This window comes from Drosophila sulfurigaster, chromosome 3 (genome assembly GCF_023558435.1).
Source record: "Drosophila sulfurigaster albostrigata strain 15112-1811.04 chromosome 3, ASM2355843v2, whole genome shotgun sequence".
NCBI lineage: Eukaryota > Metazoa > Arthropoda > Insecta > Diptera > Drosophilidae > Drosophila > Drosophila sulfurigaster.
In genome coordinates, this window is record NC_084883.1 from 42,800,471 (window position 1) to 42,821,567 (window position 21,097).

Sequence of the window (21,097 nt, forward strand, 5' to 3'; positions counted from 1 at the left end):
TCGCCTCTGTTAATTAACAGCGGTTGCTTGTGGCTCGCTTAGCAGCTGGTCCATCAAATTTGATCGTTTAGAAGTTGCGTAGCGGTTAAACAAACAAGTTAACAACCGAAAAGGCGAAATAATAAATAAATAACAATATGTTTTATTTAAAGATATAAGCTGAAAGCTTATATTAATGTAAATTATAACTGAGCATCGTGAGTGAACTGCTTTTAGTTATGTTTATCAAATTGTCGACTATAAGATCCATTTGGAATGCATTAAAAATGAAATTAATATTATTGGTGGCTTGCCTGGCGCTCATGTTGATCCACAATGAGGCGCAGTTTTGTCGTGGACGAGTTCGGCCGTGTGAGTAATTGAAATGGAAAAATAGCTCTGAAATTATTATTGAATATTTTTATAGCTGAACGAAACTGTGTTGGTGGCAGGGACTCTGGCACTAGGCGGGCCAACCACTGTCACAGAATAGCCAATGATCATATGTTGTATTACAGCAACAGGACACGATCCTGTAGGAGAATGTCCTATCACGGCTGTGGAGGCAACAAAAATCGCTACTGCTCCTTGGCATCGTGTGAAAAGAAATGCGTTCAACCACAAGTAATTGACACAACTATTACTAAGGCCAACAATCCAACTACAACTGAAATTAACACAAATTTAGCTGCATTCGACAATCCAACTTTTGCTGGAGTTGACAACGCAACTTTAGCTGAATTCGGTAATCCAACCTTAGCTGAATTCGATAATACAACCCAAGTTGAGCCTGCTGACCAAGCCGCAGCTCCACTTGCAAAGTTTGGAGTATTTTAAATCTTAGTTCTTATATACATATGTATCATATGTATACAAATTATTGTAGCTAGAAAGCTACACTTTGTATTTTGATAATACTCATCCCTAAAAGGTATCTCAAAATTCTAACCTTAACTCAAGTTGATATAAAAAGTCTTTAATTTTGAATCAAATAGCCAAGAAAAACGTAAAAACAACTTGGCTATATACGCAAATTAAAACCAAAAAGTTTCAATTCAATACCAAACAAAATATTCAGCTCCAAATTGAATATTAATACAAAAAAAGTGACTTCATTTGACTTGAGGAGCCGCTGCATAAATCCTGAAACCAATTAAAGACTTCTACACAAAAATATTGTTACCAGAACTACAAAAAAGTTGAACAACAACTGATTTAGAAACAATGCCAAATACAGTAATAATTTTGGTTATTTGATTTTTATATCTAAATGACATCATTTTCTTAGTAAAAGACTTTGAATAAAGGAATTTTAAATGTACAATTGTCATTTGCATTTGCATTTACTTTTGTATTGCCTGATTGTTTTTTTGCGTCTTAATCCTAATACAGATTATGCTAATCAACTGAAACAGTTTAATGAATGAATTTTTTTTTTTAATTAATAAATGCTGCTTTAATTAAAACCTTGTACTATTTTTAAATGAGCATTACCAGTTAGATTCAAATTCCATCCATTAAGTTACGAGTAGTCTTACCTTAACTATTAAATTAAGCTTTTAACATATCATTATTTATTTATGCATCAGCTAGGATATTTTTAGGAATCCTAAGTATTCATTAGTTCTAGCCTAGACCTAATTATGTAATGAAATAATAATATAGTGAGGATGAGCCTATTAATAATATGTTTGTCTATCACTAAGGACTTGTGTCATAATCAGGTGAATTTAGCCACATTTTAGCCACAGCAACAAGAGTTTGTTTGTTTTCTTTAAAATTTGCATTAGGCAAGGTGGGCACAAAATTTGCTTTTGTTTATGACGGTGTTAAAATATGCAGAACATTTATACGTATATAGATGAGTCAATAATATAATATAAATGAAAAAGAAATTCTATAAATTAACCGTACTATACGTAATCATTTAAATCGAAAAAATTTTGTTTTTATTAACTCAAATTTTGTCATAACCATTTAAATTAGAATTATGCATTTTATGAGCTTAAGAAAAGAATACATTAAATTGAATCCAGCTTTTAATGAATTCGATAGAATCAGTTTGCTTGACTCACTTAAATAAATAAATATGTCAAAGTTGAAAAATTCGTATGTTAAGCATCAACCTTTATAGCACAGACTACTTCCTACGCACATTTGAAATTTGTGCTGCATACTTTTAGGCTGGCGTTGTACGAAAGCTCTGAAGTTCGCTTCTGTTAGTTAACAGTGGTTGACTGTGGCTCACTTTGTCGATGGCGCAATGAATTCGTCGGTTCAGAAGTTCGGTAGCGGTTAAGCAAACAAGCAACGGAAAAACGGAAAACTAATTAAGTAAAAAAACGTTAGGTTTAAAAGTGCAAGTTGAATGTAAAAGATAAACACCGAAATAATAGTAAAGTGAGTGTATAATCAACGCTGAAGGCATAAATATTTGCTGTGTGTGAACTGTGAACTTCGGCCCTTGAAGAGCGTGTTTCGACATCTGTTTGCTAGTCGGGAATTTGATTACAAGGCCAGTCCAGGCCTCTGTGGCATCCGTTGTTCAATGATCAGAGTCAGAGCCTTGGATGCGTAGACTCTGCTCTCTTCTCTCTTCGCCTCGCCTCGCTTCGCTTTGCATTTGCCTTGTCTCTGGCCTGGCAATTAAAATGTGATTTTTATGGTTCGCAAAGAGAGCAACAGCTGCCCACAACATTGTCTGTTGTATGCGTGTTGTTGTTGTTGTTGTTGCTGTTGTTGTTTCGTGTTTATTTTTTAGTTTGTTTTTGCAGTGAATATACGTATTACCGAATCTCTGAATCTTTTGACAATATGCTGAATCGTTGTGTGTAGTTACCGGCACTTGAAGCTCAATGTTAAGCGAAAAACCAGTTTTATATTGTAAACTCTCGCCTTCAACCAAGTTGAATATAATTCGGGAATACCATGGAATAAGTTTCCCCTACCCAAAACATTTATCCGACGGGACGGGAAGGGTAAAAACAAATCGGGCGGGGCACGTCTCATGGGGCTTATTATTAATACAATACTGCGCACTTTAACTGCTTTCAAATCAGACATCAACAAAAAACAAATCAAATTAATTGGCAATTGAATTGTTTTTGTTTCTTTGTAGGACAAATCTGCACTTATCGGTTTTCATAATTCATAATTTTTAATTTTTTGGATCGATCCAAAAATTAAATTATCGAATTAACCTATTATATCATAATGATGATTGCCATTTGTCAGCGCTGACTTTGAACACGTACTCCAATGGGACACAAGGCAAAACTGTAATATATTAGCTACATTTATTTTTTAAATATAATACGTGACATTGGACAGCAAAACACTCGAATATCCCCATTTTAAAGCAATTTGTTTCCGCTGATTCTTTCATTTAAATTGGACTTTCATAACTGTAAATAAAACAATCGTAAACAGAGAATACAAAGAATACAAAGAATGTGTAGATCAAAACAATTACAAAAGCTTTTGTGTAAGTCCAACTTGATTAATAAATAGAAAATTACTACAAAAATTGTAGACAATTGCTTTGAAATTCTCAGTAGCTATAAAAAAAAAAATGAATAAATATTTCTGTTTATTAAGAAAAAGTGTAAAACTGATAATTGTGAGTGATTCAATCAAGATGCCAAGTGCAATTAATAACACCATGAGAATTTCTCTGAGAGCGCATCAAAGCTACACAGAATTACAGTTAATGCCGAGCTTAACGCAGCTCACAAGAAAAGCTTAATTATTACGTGTTGATTTTTATCTCTATGCGCAAATTTGTTTGTTATTGGTTGAGCTTTCGGTCAGTAGTCTGCTGGCTAATTGAATTGCAAGCGGTGGCAATTAAATTGATTAATAAACATATTCAAAACACTTTGAATCACAGCTTGAAACAGTTTTTGCCAGAGGGCAAACCGTTTTGTTTGAGAGCAAATCGGCAGGTCTTTGTTTTTTGTTTCTTTGACCATTTAAAGCATCCATTCACGATCCACTTGTCTGTTTGTTTACATTTCAACTGCTGGCAAACTGCTGGCGATCGTCTATCAATTGCCATGTGGCTTTTGTTTCGCCACCTACACAATATGATGAAGGAATTTTAACAGTGAAGCACGAGTCTGTTAACAGAGCGGAATTCGCAACCAATTCGATCAACACCTTCAATGACTGAGTTACATTGCTTGATTTAACAGACGCATAATTAGCAGAGTACTTAGTTGGGGTAACTTTTAACAGTGCGCTCACAGTTGTTAACAGCGCTGACGCCTGCACTACGCTTGCGTGCACCCACAACTATGTACATAGCAGGAGAAGCTTTATTAACAGCGTGTCAGCATTAACATTCGACAGCACTTAACAGCGCTCGCTGTAACATATCCCCACACACAAACACAAAGCGCGGAAGTTTATCTCCCATCTCCCATGACAGAGTTACATCCCTTGATTTAACAGTCGCATAATTAACAGTGCAGTGTTAACAGCTCTGGCGCCTGCACTACGCTTGCGTGCACCCACAACTATGTACATAGCAGGAGAAGCTTTATTAACAGCGTGTCAGCATTAACATTCGACAGCACTTAACAGCGCTCGCTGTATCATATCCCCACACACATACGCAGAGCACGGAAGTTTATCTCCCATTTGTGTGGTGTTCAGTCAGTTCGTTTGAGTTCGTCGCGCGTTGCGGCAGCGTCGCGGAATTGAGAAAGAAAGAAACAACGTGTGGGATATTAGCAGCAATGGAGTTGATGATAATTCATTAATGAATTCAAATCAGTTTTTGCTTTCTTAATTGCTATGATAATCTAACCGGTTGAAACGAACGTCGCCCAACACGCAAACTAGACTCGGACTCGGACTCAGTGTAAACGCTGCTGCACGGGAATTCCCTGTAAACCACAATACGAAATGTTTTGTGTATTTTTGTTGATCTTTTCGAAATATTGGTCATTGTGAACAACCCCATAAAGTTGTGCATTGTGTAATTAAACGCTCTGTTGACCAGTTCCAGTTTTGTTCAAGTGAGTTAACTTACAAGAGAGTTTGCAAAAAAAAAATCATATTTGTGACAACATTCACGGGTACTTGTCATCCGATGTTTATCAACGTCCACAACAACAGCACCAACAACAACTCCAATAACATCGACATCGTCAACAGCGAATATCAAGTTTGCGAAGTGTTTAAACAAAAATAAAATAAAAAAAAACCCCAAGTCAGCAGAATTACTTTAAAAAGAACCGCGAATCAATGCGTTCAACTGTTGAGGCTGACTTGCATACTGAACACTGGAGGGGTTAATGTGATTAGCTATATATGTTATATGTGTGTTAATATGTTTATGTAGATACCCAGCTATAGAGGTGCTCGAATATACATACCATATTCTATACTATACACAAAACCTATTCAAATAGAAGGTTTTCAGCTTGCAAAGTGACAAAAGATTTACTACGGAGAAGTCGTCGAGACAGGAACAAACAACTTGATTGAAGCAAATATTCTACATATATATAGTGTATATATACTATATAGATCGACACATATAGCCTGCAAGTTGGTAAGTGCAAATGGAAGAGAAGATAACGCTTTGTTGAAGTACTATAGCTAATATTTATAGACGACGACGCAGTCTAAATAGTGCAGATGCCATTCGAGTGGGCGTCGATTTTCTATACTATGTTATGTTATATATAAACATGCATATATAATTCTAATTGATAGCACATGTGTGGCAGACTCGAAAGATTTTAGCTTCAGTTTAAACCCTTTTTAATCCCCTTCTAAATGCTTTTATTTTTGGAATCTTCTTTAAACTTTTAATTGCATGAATTTACGATTTTAAAATATAAATATTTTAAATATAACATCAACAATAATACTTGATGATATATGTTTGCCAGATTCCAAATATATTCAGTTTAATCCCATTTCGAAGTGCTTTTATTTTTTTCAATTTTCTAAAGACAATTAATTGCTCAACTTTACTATTTAATAATGGGTACCAGATTCGAAATATTTTAGCTTCAGTTTAAACCCTTTCTAATCTCCTTCTGAGAGCTTTCATTTTTGGAATGTTCTTTAATCTATTAATTGCTTAAATGATAAATTTCAAAATGTATATCTTTTATATAACATATGTAATTATAATTCATAACATGTGTTTGCCAGATACCAAATATTTTAACTTCGGTTTAATCCCCTTTCAAATCCTCTTCTAAGTGCTTTTATTTCTTGAATATTCTTCAAATCATTAAAAAATTTCCAATATTGAAATGTATATATTTTCTACACTATATATTATACAAAATTTTACTTGATAATTGATAACACATGTTTGCCAGACTCCAAATATTTTAGCTTCAGTTTAATCCCTTCATTTTTAGACTTTTTTTAACAGCAATTAAGTGCACGAGTTTACAATTATAAATATATTTTACATATATATTTGTTATATATTTATATTATTAATTATTATATATTTATATTATTAATTGTTTGCGTTGTGTATCAGATTCGAAATACATTTGAGATTTAGTTTAATCGCTTTTTAAGTTAAGTGCCGTTATTTTTGGAATCTGTTGAAAGCCATTGATTGATCGAGTTTATACTTTAAAAATGTATATAGCTATTTTTAAATCATGTTTCTAAGACACAAAAGTTTTTGGGAATTTATTTATAATATTTTGTATGTGGGGTAATTAATTTCTAATTTTTCAATGGCAACACAGAGTATTTTCTGTACAAATGCAAAGCCATCTACTTAAATTGCTGTAAATAATTGGAACAGTCTTGTTTCGTTCTCATAAATAAATTGGGAAATTCATTGAAATTGTGCTGCAAGTGTAACTATTTTTAGTATTTCTGTGTTTTCAATTGAAATGTTTAGTTTATTTAAAGATGTAAGATTAATCTTTTGAAATAACAACAACAATTCCACAAGCAATTCAGTTTAAAATTTCCGTATTTCCCCAAAATATTTCTCAAGTGAATTCTGTTTAAAATGTTGTCATATATTTTGCTGAATTTTATTTCTCATTAAGTTTTTGGGAACTGCGATGTAAATAATCGAATAAAATTCAGGTAATTTAAAGAAAAATCATATCTCAAACAATAATTTTATTTCTCATTCTGTAGAGAGATTAGATTAAAGAGATTAAAAAAGAATTGATTTTCAAAATAATAATTTCTTTTCCCATTTCGTTGAGGAATGAGTTTTAAATAAGACTTTAGGAACTGAGTAAGGAATCTAATAAAATTCTGCTAATTTAAAGATAATTTATATTTCAACCAATAATTTTATTTCTCAATCTGTTGATTAATTAGTTCTTATTAGGTTTTAGAAACTGAAATTGCTTTCAGTAAATAATTTAATAAAATTTAGCTAATTCAAAAAATATTCAATTCTCGTTCCGTTGAGGGATTAGTTCTTATTATTTTTTTAGGAACTGAGATTGTTTAAAGTAAATAATCTAATAAAATTTAGCTAATTTAAAAAATATTCAATTCTCGTTTCGTTTTTATTAAGTTTTTAATAACTGCACTATTTATAGTAACTAATCCAATAAAAGTGAACCTCATTTAAAATAAATTCAGTTCTGGACTCATCGTCTGATAATCCCTCATAATCCCTCACCGGGTGTGACATTTAATTTCACTTAATTGGCTATTCAATCTATATTTAATTTTTATGACCCATAAACACTAATTAATTGTGGCTGATATGGCACTCAAATGTCAGATTTTGGCATAGATACGATAGAGAGTGCATTTGTTTACTGACTCAGTTGGGAATTTCTAGGCAGCTGTGATAAAGTTAACTGCATGACAAATACCGTTAAGTGCGGCTGTCTTTCAAACTGTTTTTCCAACTGGAATCACTTGTTGCACTTTTGAGTCACCTCAAATGGCTAACAAACTAAGTTGGTGGGTGGTAAAACGACCTTGGCAATGCTAACATATCATTTCCCGCATTTCCATTCCCACTCTCATACTACTTTATCTCTCTCTCCCTCTGTTTCCCCACACGTTTGTTTTTCACCTGTTTTGGGAACACTTTCAAGTCTTTGCTATGCACATTTGTTTACACATTTGCACATTTGGCCCGGCGATTGTTCATATGTTTTCTTATATTGTTTATTGTTTGCCTTCAGCTTTCAGTTTTTCCTACATTTGTTTATTTAATTTCACCCCCCGCCCTGAAGCAGTCGACATGGCAATGAATATTATTCGTACGATTCGCACGATTTATTCATATATATATATAAAAAAAAGAAACCAACTCTGGCGTCAAACGACACGTCGTGTTGTTTTGGCAAACAAAACTACATCAGGATCACATTCGATATGATAACACTTTGAGTACTGAATATTATTATTCAACGCTTTTTTTCGTATTATCCGGATTAGCTATAATCATAATTTAGCTGCAAGCAACTGCTGTTTATCACGCAGGTGCAGTTCTTGATAAGCGTAATGAAATTACATTTTAATTAGCTAAATGCACATAGACATCAGACTCTCTTTCCCTTTTCATTTCCCTTTTCGCTGTTTTGTTCACTTTCACTATCGAACACTGGGGAATAATAAGGTTCGCAATTCTTTTACATGTTATGTCTAAAGTCCTCTGCCATATCTAATGTGTATCAAAGTTGTATTTATTGCCAACTACTGAGGTAATTAACTTATACTTTACCCTCTATGATATCAAAGTTTTTTTTATTGCCAAGTAGCTAACAAAGTGACACATGGATTGCAATATAGTTGCTATACTGGTTTTTCTAAGGATTAAAATTTTCATAACTTATAACAAGATTTAAGATATATTTGTAAATTGAGATGATCAAAATAAGATGATAAACATGCTCTGAAAATGCAAGTTTATATTTAACTTTTTATATTTCTCATTTTTAAGCAAAGTTTTCATATCACATTTTAAACCTATTTTAATTTACTTATCTTACTTGTGAAAAGAATTTTGTACTACATCTCATCTAAAACAAAATGGTTTTAGTTTTAGAAAAAGTTTATAAATATGTTATTTTTATGCGTTTTTAAAGATAAATTTGGAAAATTTTTTGATTTAAAATTAGTTTTCGTATTAATACAATACCAGGAATGTAATTTATAGGCTTATCCAATGAAAATAGAATAGACTAGCTTGTTTTCATTTCACAAAAATATAATTTAATTTCATCTACAGTTTATAATTTCATCATATTTTTATAAATGTATGTTATATAGAATAAAGCAGAAACTTTTACTTTAGAACAAGTTTTTATGAAAGCAAATTACAAATATTTAATTTTTAAGAGTATTTAATGAGGGCCGATTTCAACACATTCAGATTTTAAAGTAGTTTTCGTATCGATAATGAAAAATATGTAATTTATGGGCCTTTCCAATGTAAACATGTTCACTTTAGAACATGTTTTTATTTCGATAATTACACATAATTTGGATTTTTGCGTTTTTAATGAGAGCAACTTTCAACATTTGCAGATTTTGAAGCAGTTTTCGTATTCATAATTATAAATAGTTTGTAATTTATAGGTACATCCATTCTAAATAAAAATTTGTACATTTTCAACCTTTCTGCTATGATCTAATTACGTATTATTTACATCTAAGAAGAACAAATATTAAAAAAATAGTTTTTTAAATTTAAAAATTATAAAAACTATGTAATTGGTAAAACGATTTACTAATTGAATAAAATGTTATTTAAAAATTTTAGTATTAGTTACAAAGCATTAGAGAATCACAAATTACAAAAGTACTCTTCATAACGAAAATTGTGTAATTTTTAAACATGTTTTGCGCACGCTCGAAACAAATACTAATCTAATTAAATATTATTTAGTACTTTAGCATTATTTACAAACACAAACATTTAAAAAAATAAATTTGGAAAGTAGTAAAATATACAATTTTATTGCACATAAGCGATGAGCAAAAAGGAAATGCGGCAATAGGAAATTGAATTGTATAAAAACGTCTCGTTTTTAATGGTTTGTTTTTTGTCTGTTTCCACATGATTGATTTAGGGGGCTGGTCGGGGGCAGAGTGGGCAAGCAACACATGGATAGATAGATGGATGGATGTGTTGTTAAGGTGCGTTTATGTGTTTAATCCGTCTTGCTCGATGATGACCTTTAATAATATTTGGCAAGTTGCAAATTACCAGAGAAATTTTGGGGGTTGCCTCTTATGTTATAACCAATCAATTTGCTGCGCAGGGCTTGGCACAAAGTGCTCAAAGAGGGGAGAGATAAAGCGAGGGGTGGGGAGGGGAAAGAGAATGTTTGTGTGGCGCTAAAAATACTTAAAATACTAGGAATCGTATTAATGTTTGTGGAATTTTCGTACGAATGAAAAGCATTGCGGGAAAACATACTCGCACAGTCGGAAAACCGTCAATGGCCCAGACCATAACAATTAAAAATGTTTTTGTTGAATTTGAAAATAATAGCAAGCACTCACACACTCAAATATTTCCTTTTTATACCCGTTACCCAACAGGTAGAAAGGTATTATAAATTTGTGAAGGAGTTTTCTCCAATCCTATAAAGAATATACATATATCATACTCCTGACAGTCTGTTAGACTCTGCGTAAAAGTTATTTGAGAAATTGTTATTATTTAACCATCTGGAAAAATGTTTACTCAATGTTAAATTTTGAATGTATTAGTATATCGACATATACAGCTTTCTACATATTACAGTATTTTTTCGCAATATTATTTAGGTATATTTTACGAATAATATCACAATGTTTTGAATTTTTTCAAGTATTATTGATTCGATATATTTTAAAAATAATACCGCAATTTTTTGCCTTTTTTGAAATATTAGTATTCAGTATGTTTTGGTATATTATTTTGGTATATTTTAAGAATGATTTGTTTTTTTTTTTGAAGAACTCGTTTATTAATACACCCTATATGGATTTAGGTATATTGAAGTATTTTTTCGGTATATTAATTTGGTATATTTTAAGAATAATATACCTCAATCTTTTGATTTTATTAATGTATAAGTATTTCGATATACCAAATATAACTTTCGGTATAATTCAGTATTTTTTAGGGATAGGTATATTTGTTATATTTTAATTTAATAATTATATATATTATTATATTATATTATATTGTAATAATACCGCAATGTGTTACATTTATTGAAGTGTTTGTATATCTATATACTAAATATAGCTTTCGGTATATTTTAAATTCCGTATATTAATTTGGTATATTTGAGGAATAATACTACTATGTTTTACTCTTATTGGAAAAGGATAGCAGGTATCTCACAGTCGAGCACACTCGACTGTAGCTTTCTCACTAGTTTCATTCTTTTTTTGTGGAAGGTGTTGTTTATCTTTCTCACCCCATTGTGGTGGATTCGCATTTTCAAGTTTGAAGTTCGCTGTCTTTGCGGCTACGTTTGCGATTAGTTTGCCGCGGTTCCGACTCTCGCTCTGACCACAAAGCGTTCCGACTGATAATGGCAGCCACACACATAATTCAACAATAAAGCATTAAGAAACGCTATCTGTATATTTTGTACTCACCTTTGATACGCACAAACAAAATTGTTATTTCAATTTAAAATTCTCTATTCATAACTGTGAGTTGAGTTGATGTGTTTTAATTGCTGCGTGCAATTCATATGTTATATTTGTGGAAATTAGCATAGGGAAACGTTGTACATAAATATATTGCGCATACGCCGCGTGACACGTTCGCGACTCGTTTCGTTTGAAATCGTATCGTATCGTATCGTATCGCATTGCTTTATCAGCAGCCGTGTCGATAAATCTTGCGACCGGGGGCTTTATGCACTTTAGCATACATAATTGTTAAATGCGTCGTCGTGCCTCCATTAGTCGCTGCCTCCCAACCCCCTTCCCTGGTCAAAAATACATAAATGATATTTGTTTTGATCGAAATCGTTGCTGAGAATCAAGTTAAGTAAGTGCATGAATCACAGTGTTGCGCCTCGTTATCGATCGATATTTTAAATGTATTTTGCCAACGGAAGTGACAATTTAATAGCATTAATAATTAATCATCATCAACATCATCAGCAGCTTGCTCTGAATAAATTGTAATCGTTCGAGTTCAGTTCTGAGAAGTTCAATAACTATCTGGTAAATAGTCTTTGTCTTGGGCTTTATCTTATCGATAAGTCCGAGTGTTCTCTTAGTCTTTTCCACTCTCTTTTTCATTCCCTCTTTTGTGACAACTTAAAGCGTAAATTGTAATATTAATATGTTGCTATTATTGACAGTTGACTGACATTAACTGATCAAATACCTCTAAAATTAACATTCTGTTGGTAGTTCTTGACACACCCATGATTCAGAGGTTGATAATCGCAATCATAAGCTATGATCAGCATTATTAATTCGATCGGTAGATTGTGAAAAGCAGAAATCAAAGCTGAGCACAACAAGTGCTTTGAATCATTAAATAAACAGCTGAATTACACAAGAGAAACAATTCTAGTGATTGCCATAAAAACTTTCAACTGGAAATGCGGAAAATCGCATCATCAATGGCTGCAAATGTCGGCTGTAAATCAATTTAATAGCCACATTTCGGGCAGTTTTTGTTTTAGCAGACTGCAGGAGGCAGCTGCCAAGAAGGCGGAACAATTATTTTGATTGGAGTCGAATGGTTTTCGGCTGTTGAAAATTTCAATTGCATGCGAGGCAATTAATTATGTTAATTTTTCGCAAAATACTTGTCGTTATTAAATAACTGTTTACCCCATTTGGGGTCATAAATTCAACAATATTTTCAAGGTGTGCATGGCTTCATTCCCCTTTTCAGTCTCCCCTGCCCTTTCCTTCTTTCCCCTCAGACAGTGTCCACAACAAATGCAAATACATTGCGATCAATGTGTTGAGCCAAATTTGACTTTTGTTTGGCCTCTAATGATGTTAGCTTGATAAGATAGTGATAGCCCATGAGGGATGGAGATAATGATGAACTTGGGGGTTGGTGGTGGGGGATTGGGGCAGACTTTTCGCATTTGTAATGAATTTATGGCGAACCGGGAGACCAGAAGTGGGAGTTGTTAAGCCAACTAACTAACGACTGACGCAAAGCGACAACTAGGAAATGTGGAAGTGGGAAGTGGGAAGTGGGCGGGGAGGTGGGCGGGGCTGCGTCGCTTCGACTAGCGATATTGACAGTTGCTGGCACTTAGTATCAATTTAATGGAAATTCATAAACGCTTTCGATGTGTGCACGTTATTTTTTCTCTGTTCTCAGATGATTAATGCCCCGCTGTGTGTGTTGGAACGCCCATTGCGTGTATTCTCCGTATCCTGTGTATCCTGTTTGTCCTGTATTAGTTCGTTCTGTCCTTGTGACCGTTTAAACATGACCTCAAAGACTTGTTGCCCTAATTGATGACGCAAAACTGACGCAACAAATCCCCATGACCTTTCTTTTCACCAGACGATGCAAAAACCTGTTGAAAAGGTTTGCGTGCGCTTCAGTGAGATTTCCATAACGATGAGCTCACGCATACACTATAGTGTTTGACGCTTGAGAGTGTTGTCCATCAAGTTAAAGCTGATTTACATAAATTAGTAAACATTAAAAACGATTTTTTCTGTTTTAATTTAAGCACTATATTATATTATATGCTTTTGAAAAGAAATGACTTCAAAAGAGTATAGATATCAATACAGATTAAATTACTTCATTTTATTTCTTGCTTGTATATTACTACTTCTTAAAACTCTAAACTACAGAACTTAAAAGAACGTGAGCACTTTCGTCTGGGTTTCTACTTAGAGTACTTGAAATGTAAAAAGTTTAGATTTATATTAATTTAAAAATAATTTAAATTACTTATTTTAAATATATTTTGATTTATATTTCAATTTGTCCTTTTATGTGTTTTACTTGTTCTTAAATATTTGCTGAATTCTTAAATTATATCAGCTATAAAGTTTTACTATTCTTAATAAACTCAAATTAAAAAGCATAAAACTTTACTCATATAGTTCAAGATGCAATTTGTTGTCATAAGAGTATTTTAAATATTAATTCAGTTTTATGTATTCCGTTTTCTACCGTTCGAGTATTTAAAATTTTCTTAAATATATGCTGAGTTATTCAAGTTCTTAGTACTTATGCAATTATTATCTCCAGGTATTCGAATTATAATTTCATATTCAGTAACTTTATTTAATTTCTTTTTGTATTTTCAATCGTTTTCAACATTTACGGACTTATTAAATTAAATCAACTTTAACTTTCATTTTATAAAATAATTTTAAATATCATTTCAGAATACTGCATTCATTTTTATTTCTTTCCTGTAAATCTTCTTCATTAAGCACTTCTTCATTAAGTTATTGAATTTAACGAATTTTAGTACTTTTGAAATGTAAATGTCACTGAATTGAACATATTTTCATAATGCCTTACACAATTTTATTTCTTTCTTGAATTTTAAAACTTCTTCATATAGCTTTTAGTCGATAAAATACAATTCATAACAAGAAAATATATTCTGAATATTTAAATTTATGAAATATAATTTCCTTCTATCTTATTCCAAAATATATTCTGAGGATATTGAATTAAATACATTTTAGAATTTGCTTCTCTGAAAGAGTAAATAAAACCGCACAGAACAACATTTCTGTATATGCTCTCTGTTTGTTTTTAATTTAAATAATGTGTGACTAACTTTTAAAGGCGTTCTGGGAAAACAAAACAAATTAGTTTGCTGTTGAGAATCTCGACGTGTATAATTTAATTCAAATTAAGTCGAGTTAGCTTAGGCATGACTCATGTTGCTGAATAGTTTATTGTTGCATGCGCTTCACACTTGAATATTATTATTAGAATTAATTGTTGAATTTCCTCTGTTATATTTTTACAGAGAGCACAAAATGCAGAAGCCTGTTCACCACAGAAGTGGTCCACTCTACTGTGGCGTCACCTTAGTTGCCGTCGTCTTCCTCGTGCTCTTCCGCCTCCTCCCCGGCAGTCCCTTTGGTGTCCATGCTCTAGGAGATGAGGGCAACTTTCATGAGCGAAATGGCATCCACACAAAGTGCAGTTTCTTCGACACGGTGAATGTGACGGGATATCCTTCGTATCCCAATGGCAGCTACAATTATGAAGGCGTCTTGATACCCAGTCATTATGTGGGCACATATGATTACATCTACAAGGATCTCGTGGATCGCGTTGATGTTGATCCGCACATGCGTGGTTGCATCTGCAAGCTGAAGCCCTGCATCAACATCTGTTGTCCTTGGGGATACATCTTCAACAACAGCGAGTGCTCCAAGGATACGAGCAACAGAATCTGGCCAGAGGCAACGATAAATGTAACGATGCGCAATCAAAGCGTTCACAATGTAAATATCTACAAACAGTTTGTGGTGCAGAGCTTTAGACCATGCACCGAAATGTTCTCGCTGCTACCAGAGGCCAATTACTATGACACCTATCAGCTGCATGAGAATGGAACTTTGTTGCGCGAGGATGACATGTTGTTCATCTACAAGAATGAGTTCTGTTTGGTGCCCACTTATGTGAATGAATCGGACACTTATTACACTCTCAATCCCGCCAACTGCGACATGTCCAACGAGAAGACTACGGTGAAGATCATCAATGGATTCGGTGAGTAGTAAACACACAATTTTATGTCCAGCTGCTGACAGTAAAAAAATCGATCAAAATAACATAAAAATGTTATGAACGAACATAATTCGAGTACTCAAACCCAAGCACTTATTTCAAGTGTTTTTCGGAAGCTATAAATTAATTTTTGATGAGAAATGATTTGCATGCGTATACTTAATTTAAATAAATTTCCATTTATTTTACTTTATTTTTGTCTTATAGACTTGACAAAAATAAATTAAAACATACAAGTAATTCAAAAAAGCCCAAATTTCAATATCCATAATTAATCTTTATATTAGTTTTAGATTCTTGTAATAAGCTTGATGGTGATTCTGTTACGTATACTTAATTTAAATAAATTTCAATTTATTTTTCTTAAAATAGGCATACTTAATTTATATACCACAAAAATTCAAAAAATACTATTACAATCGGTATATTTAGTATATTGGCTTACTATGCCCAATGGATATACCACAAAAATACTAAAAATACTTTACCAATGCATACATTTAGTATATTGTACAGTATGTCAATATACCAAATATAACATTTTTAGTATTTTTATATTTTTAGTATTTTTGGTATATTAATTAGGTATATTTTAAAATTAATACTATGAAGTTTTGCTTTTATTTAAAATCGGTATCTCACAGTCGAGCACACTCGCTTTCTTACTTGTGTTTCTATTTTCTTTTGTATTGATTATTTCATTCATTGTTTCATTTCAATTGCCTTGATTATCAAGTGTATTTTTTTAATTCCCAAAGCGCATTTAATCCTGAAGCGATCTTATGCATTTGAATACGTATTTATTTATCAAACTATAATTTACTGCAGCGTAAATTAGCCTTGAATTTGTTGTTGATTACTTCAAGAAATGTTCTTTTAATTGCATATTTCAATTGCAGCTAATATTGACGAATCAATAAACATTTCAAACCAGAATTCTACGATTGAAGAATGCACTGAAATAATATCGAAGTGAAAAATATTTTAAATTCCTAATTTCGTTTTCGATTTCTTCCCTTTTTAGCCATGCTCTTCTCCATTCCCTTCATGCTGCTGACCATCGCGGTGTATTTGTTAATTCCGGAGCTGCGCAATCAGCATGGAAAATCGTTGGTCTGTTATCTGCTTGATCTAAGCATAGGTTATATGACGCTATCATGTTTGCTGCTTGTGCGCGACATTGAACCCTCTGGAACCCCTTGCAAGATGATCGGCTATACCGCGTACTTCTTCTTCATGTCCTCATTCTTCTGGCTGAACGTGATCAGCTTCGATCTGTGGCACAATTTCCGTGGCACACGTGGCGTCAATCGATTCCACGAGAAGAAGCGTTTTCTGCTCTATTCGCTGTACTCTTGGGGTTTGGCTTTGGTCTTCCTCATCTTTACGTTCTCGGTGCAGGAATATTCGAATTGGCCCCTTGAAGTCAAGCCGGGCATTGGCGGTGGTCAGTTCTGTTGGCTGGATATGACGAATTGGTCGGCGATGATCTATTTCTTTGGACCCATAATCATCATCATTGGAGCGAACACGACGATGTTTGTGATGACCGCCTTTAAAATACATGGCGTACAGCGAGAGATGGCACGAATAATTGCCCGGGAGGACAGCACAAAGAATCTGCGCACCGAAAAGGACAAGTAAGTATAAGGATTGTGTGTGGAGTTTAAAAACACATCAATTGATTCAGCAATCCCATCAGATTCGGACTGTTTCTGCGACTGTTTCTCATCATGGGCGTCACTTGGTCGTCGGAGATCATCTCGTATTTCGTGGGCGCCGACAAACAGTTTTCGAAGATCTTTTACGTCTCGGATCTGTGCAATGCGATGCAGGGTTTCCTCATCTTTATGCTCTTCGTGCTGAAGAAGAAGGTCAAGCATCTGATATCGAACAGGTGAGTGTTTTGTTGCGATTTCCCCAAAAATTGCACAAATAATGTACAGTCCTGGGTGTAAGTTCATCACAAAAACAAAAACAACTGTGTAAGTCCTGTCTCTGACTCAATTGTTCTTCTGTGACCTACAATCAAATCTATTAGAACGGTGCGAGTACGCAGTCTGCATCAGACGGAGAGCGTCACTGTCGCTGGAAGCAGCTTCTCGATGCGTCAGCGTTTCATGGATGCCTCCAACCAGATACGTAAGCTGGTCGTCATACGAAACGCGTTTGCGAATCCCCCGAGCGGCGTTCATTCCCACACCGGTTAGGGAATTAGTCCTGTGACTAACCTGTACAGTAAGCAGCGTTATGTAACGCTCACTCTACTTCCTTCTCTGTCTGTTGTTTGCTCCCGGCTTTTAAGTGTTGTACAACGTGATAATACTAACGATGAAGTGCGTAGAGTATCGTAGCTGCCAGCTATGCTGAGTGGGCAAAATACCCCTTTTAGTTCCTCCTTCCTCTTCGCTTTTGAGTGTTGTACAACGTGTTAATACTAACGATGAAACGCGTAGAGTGTCGTAGCTGCCAGCTATGCTGAGTTGGCTAAATATCCCATTTAGTTCCTCCTTTTCGCTTTTGAATGTTGTACAACGTGATAATACTAATGATGAAACGATTAGAGTGTCGTAGCTGCCAGCTATGCTGAGTAGGCAAAATATCCCTTTTAGTTCCTCCTTCCTCTTCGCTTTTCAGTGTTGTACAAAGTGGTACTAACAATAAAACGAGTAAAGTGCCATAGCTGTCAGCTAAAAGGACGTCGAATGAAGCGGACAAAGTGTCACAGCTGCCAGCTATAAAGAAGTTAATGTATTTGCAACGGTCCTTCTTTGACTTCACATGTAATAATAATAATAAAATGCGGAGTGTCCTAACTGCCAGCTATGCTGATCGTTAGCCCCTGCTTCCTCTCCGCTTCTGAGTGTTGTACAACATGGTAATACTAATGATAAAACAATTGAAGTTTCATAGCTGTCAGCTGCAAGGAAGTCGAGCGAATGAAGTGCCGTAGCTGAGAGCTATAGAGGAGTCGATGACTGCAACTATTCGTCTTCACTTTTCAGTTTTGTAATATTGATGAAACGCGTGGAGTGTCGTAGCTGCCAGCTGTATTGCATGCAACTTTAGAAACTTAGCGAGCACACACATAAAAGTACCTGTATTTAGTCCTTATTCTCCTTTCTAAATTATTCTCTTGTATCTCGTTGTCAGAATGCTTTCGATATCGCTAAACCGCCACAACAATACAAATACCAATTCCAACATCAACAACAATAACAAGACACCCGACACACGTCCAACAATGCCCACTGTGTCCTGATCTAAATATCGAAAAAAAAAATTAAAGAAAAAAAAAACGCAAGAGGCTAACTCACGAAAACCAAAACAAACCAAAACAAAATTACATAAAATCGAGTCTAACGAATCCGTCCATTTGTTGTACAAAGTAGCCTAAAAATCATGTAACAAAATTAAATAATAATCAAATAAAAACAAATGCAAAATGCCAGTGTAAACTAAGTATCCATATCCTCCAATGTATCGTCGTCAGACTCTTGAAGCAAAAGTCACCCGGGTCGAGTCAATCGACCTCAACGAACTCCACATCGACGGAGATATCTGCGAATACGCAACAGGATAAGTTTAAGATGAAGACCTCCCAGCAAACCAACGGTAATGCCAAGAGGCCGCCAACAGCTGTGGCCAAGACCAGCTCAAAATAATGATATCGAACTAATACAAGGCAAGGTAAAATGATCGAAAGGTGCTACGAGAAAATCCCCCCACCGAAGTGATTAACCAATCAATCAAACCAAATCGATTCGATTCCAGATATTTATTTCCCCCGCATTTAACGCTAACTATCGCTCAACTGCTATCTACGCTATATATGAATCTAATCGCATGTAAATCAATTCCAATTGTATTACTAAAACAAATAGCGCTGATTGGTGTGATTGCTGAATTCTGTGAATAACAATTAACCCCCCGCCAAAGCTCCCCTCTAACCCCTGTTTATGCATATTTCCAGCTAACCCTCGAGAATAGAACTTGATATATCATCATACTCATATCGTTAATTATCGGTGTATCGGTTTCTCTGTTTAACTGTTATCAATACTGCCACTCCATTAACTAATCTGGGTTTCTCTCCGTCCATTCTCCCCTCTCTCTAACTCCTTTAGATGCTCGAGTGGACGCGAGGGCAGCAATCAACGTCAAAGCCAGTACTCCACAAAGACCACATCCAGCAGTGTGGCCAATCTCTCGCTGCAGGAGAAATCCTCATCGGAAAAGCCTCTCGTCGAACAACAACAACAGCAACAACAGCGCACTACCAACATCCGTTGAGGAGGAGCAACAACAGCGTCTCCCGTCAGTTTTCCTCTACCTCTATCTTCTACTGCGTTGCGGTCTAGTCCATGATGACGATGACACTGCGTCGTGTGCTTATCATCGAATAGCTGGGATCGAGTGCCACTCCCAAGCAGCCATATTATATCGTAGACTTAAAAAAAGACACTACTTCTACTACTCTTACTCCCCCCTCCCCTCCCCACCCCACACACAAGATACATGTCATGCATGTCCCCACATATCTGTATCTCCATGTGTGTGTGCGTGTGTGAATGTATGTGTGTGTGTGTGTGTGTGTGCGTGTGCATTGTGATGAACGTTATCCATAGTATGTCTCATTTGCCATTTTGATAGTGATTATCTGAAATTATTTTACCACTCTCGCCCGCATGGGATCAGTTTACACTTTCCTCTAAATACGAAAAAAACAAACAACATAAACTTTATTAGTCACATACTCACGCACATGTGTACTATATATACTTATATATATATAATAATGTATGAATTGTGTATTTACTTAAAATAAAAAAAAAAGTACTATTTTATGTCAATTTTAAATAAAAGCCAAAGAAAACCAGAAGATTGCAATGTGTGTTTTGTATTATGCAGAAGATATTGAAACTGTTCCTAATTTATACTCTGCACACACGGTTGCCACTTTTGGTACAAATGTACCAAAACTGGTACATTTTTTATGCGTTGGTACATTGGATCACTTTTTTTCATATTGGTACATTTTCAATATGCCTAGTCTAGTATTTACATTTTTTATAAAATTTTATGTTCACACATATTTTTTTTTAACAAATGGCTCTGTTCCACCAGACATAAATTTTGTATCAGTTACTTAGAAATTGAACCATGACTAGCACCGGAAAATATCAATTGAGAAAATATGTATGCGCCAATGCAAGGTCCATCACTACGTAAACAGTTATATATTGTGAATCACAATTTGTGATTCAGTTAAATTTCTAAGCGAAGAAGAACTTGCCATAGTACCTCTAATGAAAACCTTTGAAAATTTTTACAATGGTGATCCTGATGATATAATATCCCAATCGAACCAACTCCGACTTTCTTTAAATCAGGGAACAGAAAAGATATTCGTAAATTTTGGACAGACATTGAAAG

At 34.3% G+C, this 21,097-nt stretch overlaps 2 protein-coding genes across 15 annotated transcripts; both read left to right on the forward strand.

Moving 5' to 3' along the window:
* The first annotated feature begins 51 nt into the window (after nucleotides 1-51).
* Nucleotides 52-1,275, forward strand: LOC133843379 (uncharacterized). Its single transcript, XM_062276895.1, has 2 exons — nucleotides 52-351; nucleotides 407-1,275. The coding sequence occupies exons 1-2, from the start codon at nucleotides 219-221 to the stop codon at nucleotides 814-816; spliced, it is 543 nt and encodes a 180-aa protein (XP_062132879.1). The 5' UTR covers nucleotides 52-218; the 3' UTR covers nucleotides 817-1,275.
* A 1,008-nt stretch (nucleotides 1,276-2,283) lies between these two features.
* On the forward strand, nucleotides 2,284-20,556 carry LOC133841537 (G-protein coupled receptor Mth2). Of its 14 annotated transcripts, none has more exons than XM_062274095.1 (7): nucleotides 2,284-2,313; nucleotides 5,327-5,539; nucleotides 14,892-15,643; nucleotides 16,686-17,301; nucleotides 17,352-17,558; nucleotides 19,155-19,351; nucleotides 19,789-19,929. In XM_062274095.1, exons 3-6 carry the CDS (start codon nucleotides 14,902-14,904, stop codon nucleotides 19,324-19,326), a joined length of 1,737 nt encoding a protein of 578 aa, XP_062130079.1. In that variant the 5' UTR covers nucleotides 2,284-2,313; nucleotides 5,327-5,539; nucleotides 14,892-14,901; the 3' UTR covers nucleotides 19,327-19,351; nucleotides 19,789-19,929. The 14 variants fall into 14 exon arrangements, with proteins under 14 accessions (XP_062130079.1, XP_062130082.1, XP_062130080.1 ...); XM_062274096.1 differs by lacking the exon at nucleotides 2,284-2,313 and adding an exon at nucleotides 2,364-2,379; XM_062274094.1 differs by lacking the exon at nucleotides 2,284-2,313 and adding an exon at nucleotides 4,636-5,000.
* Nucleotides 20,557-21,097: the final 541 nt, after the last annotated feature.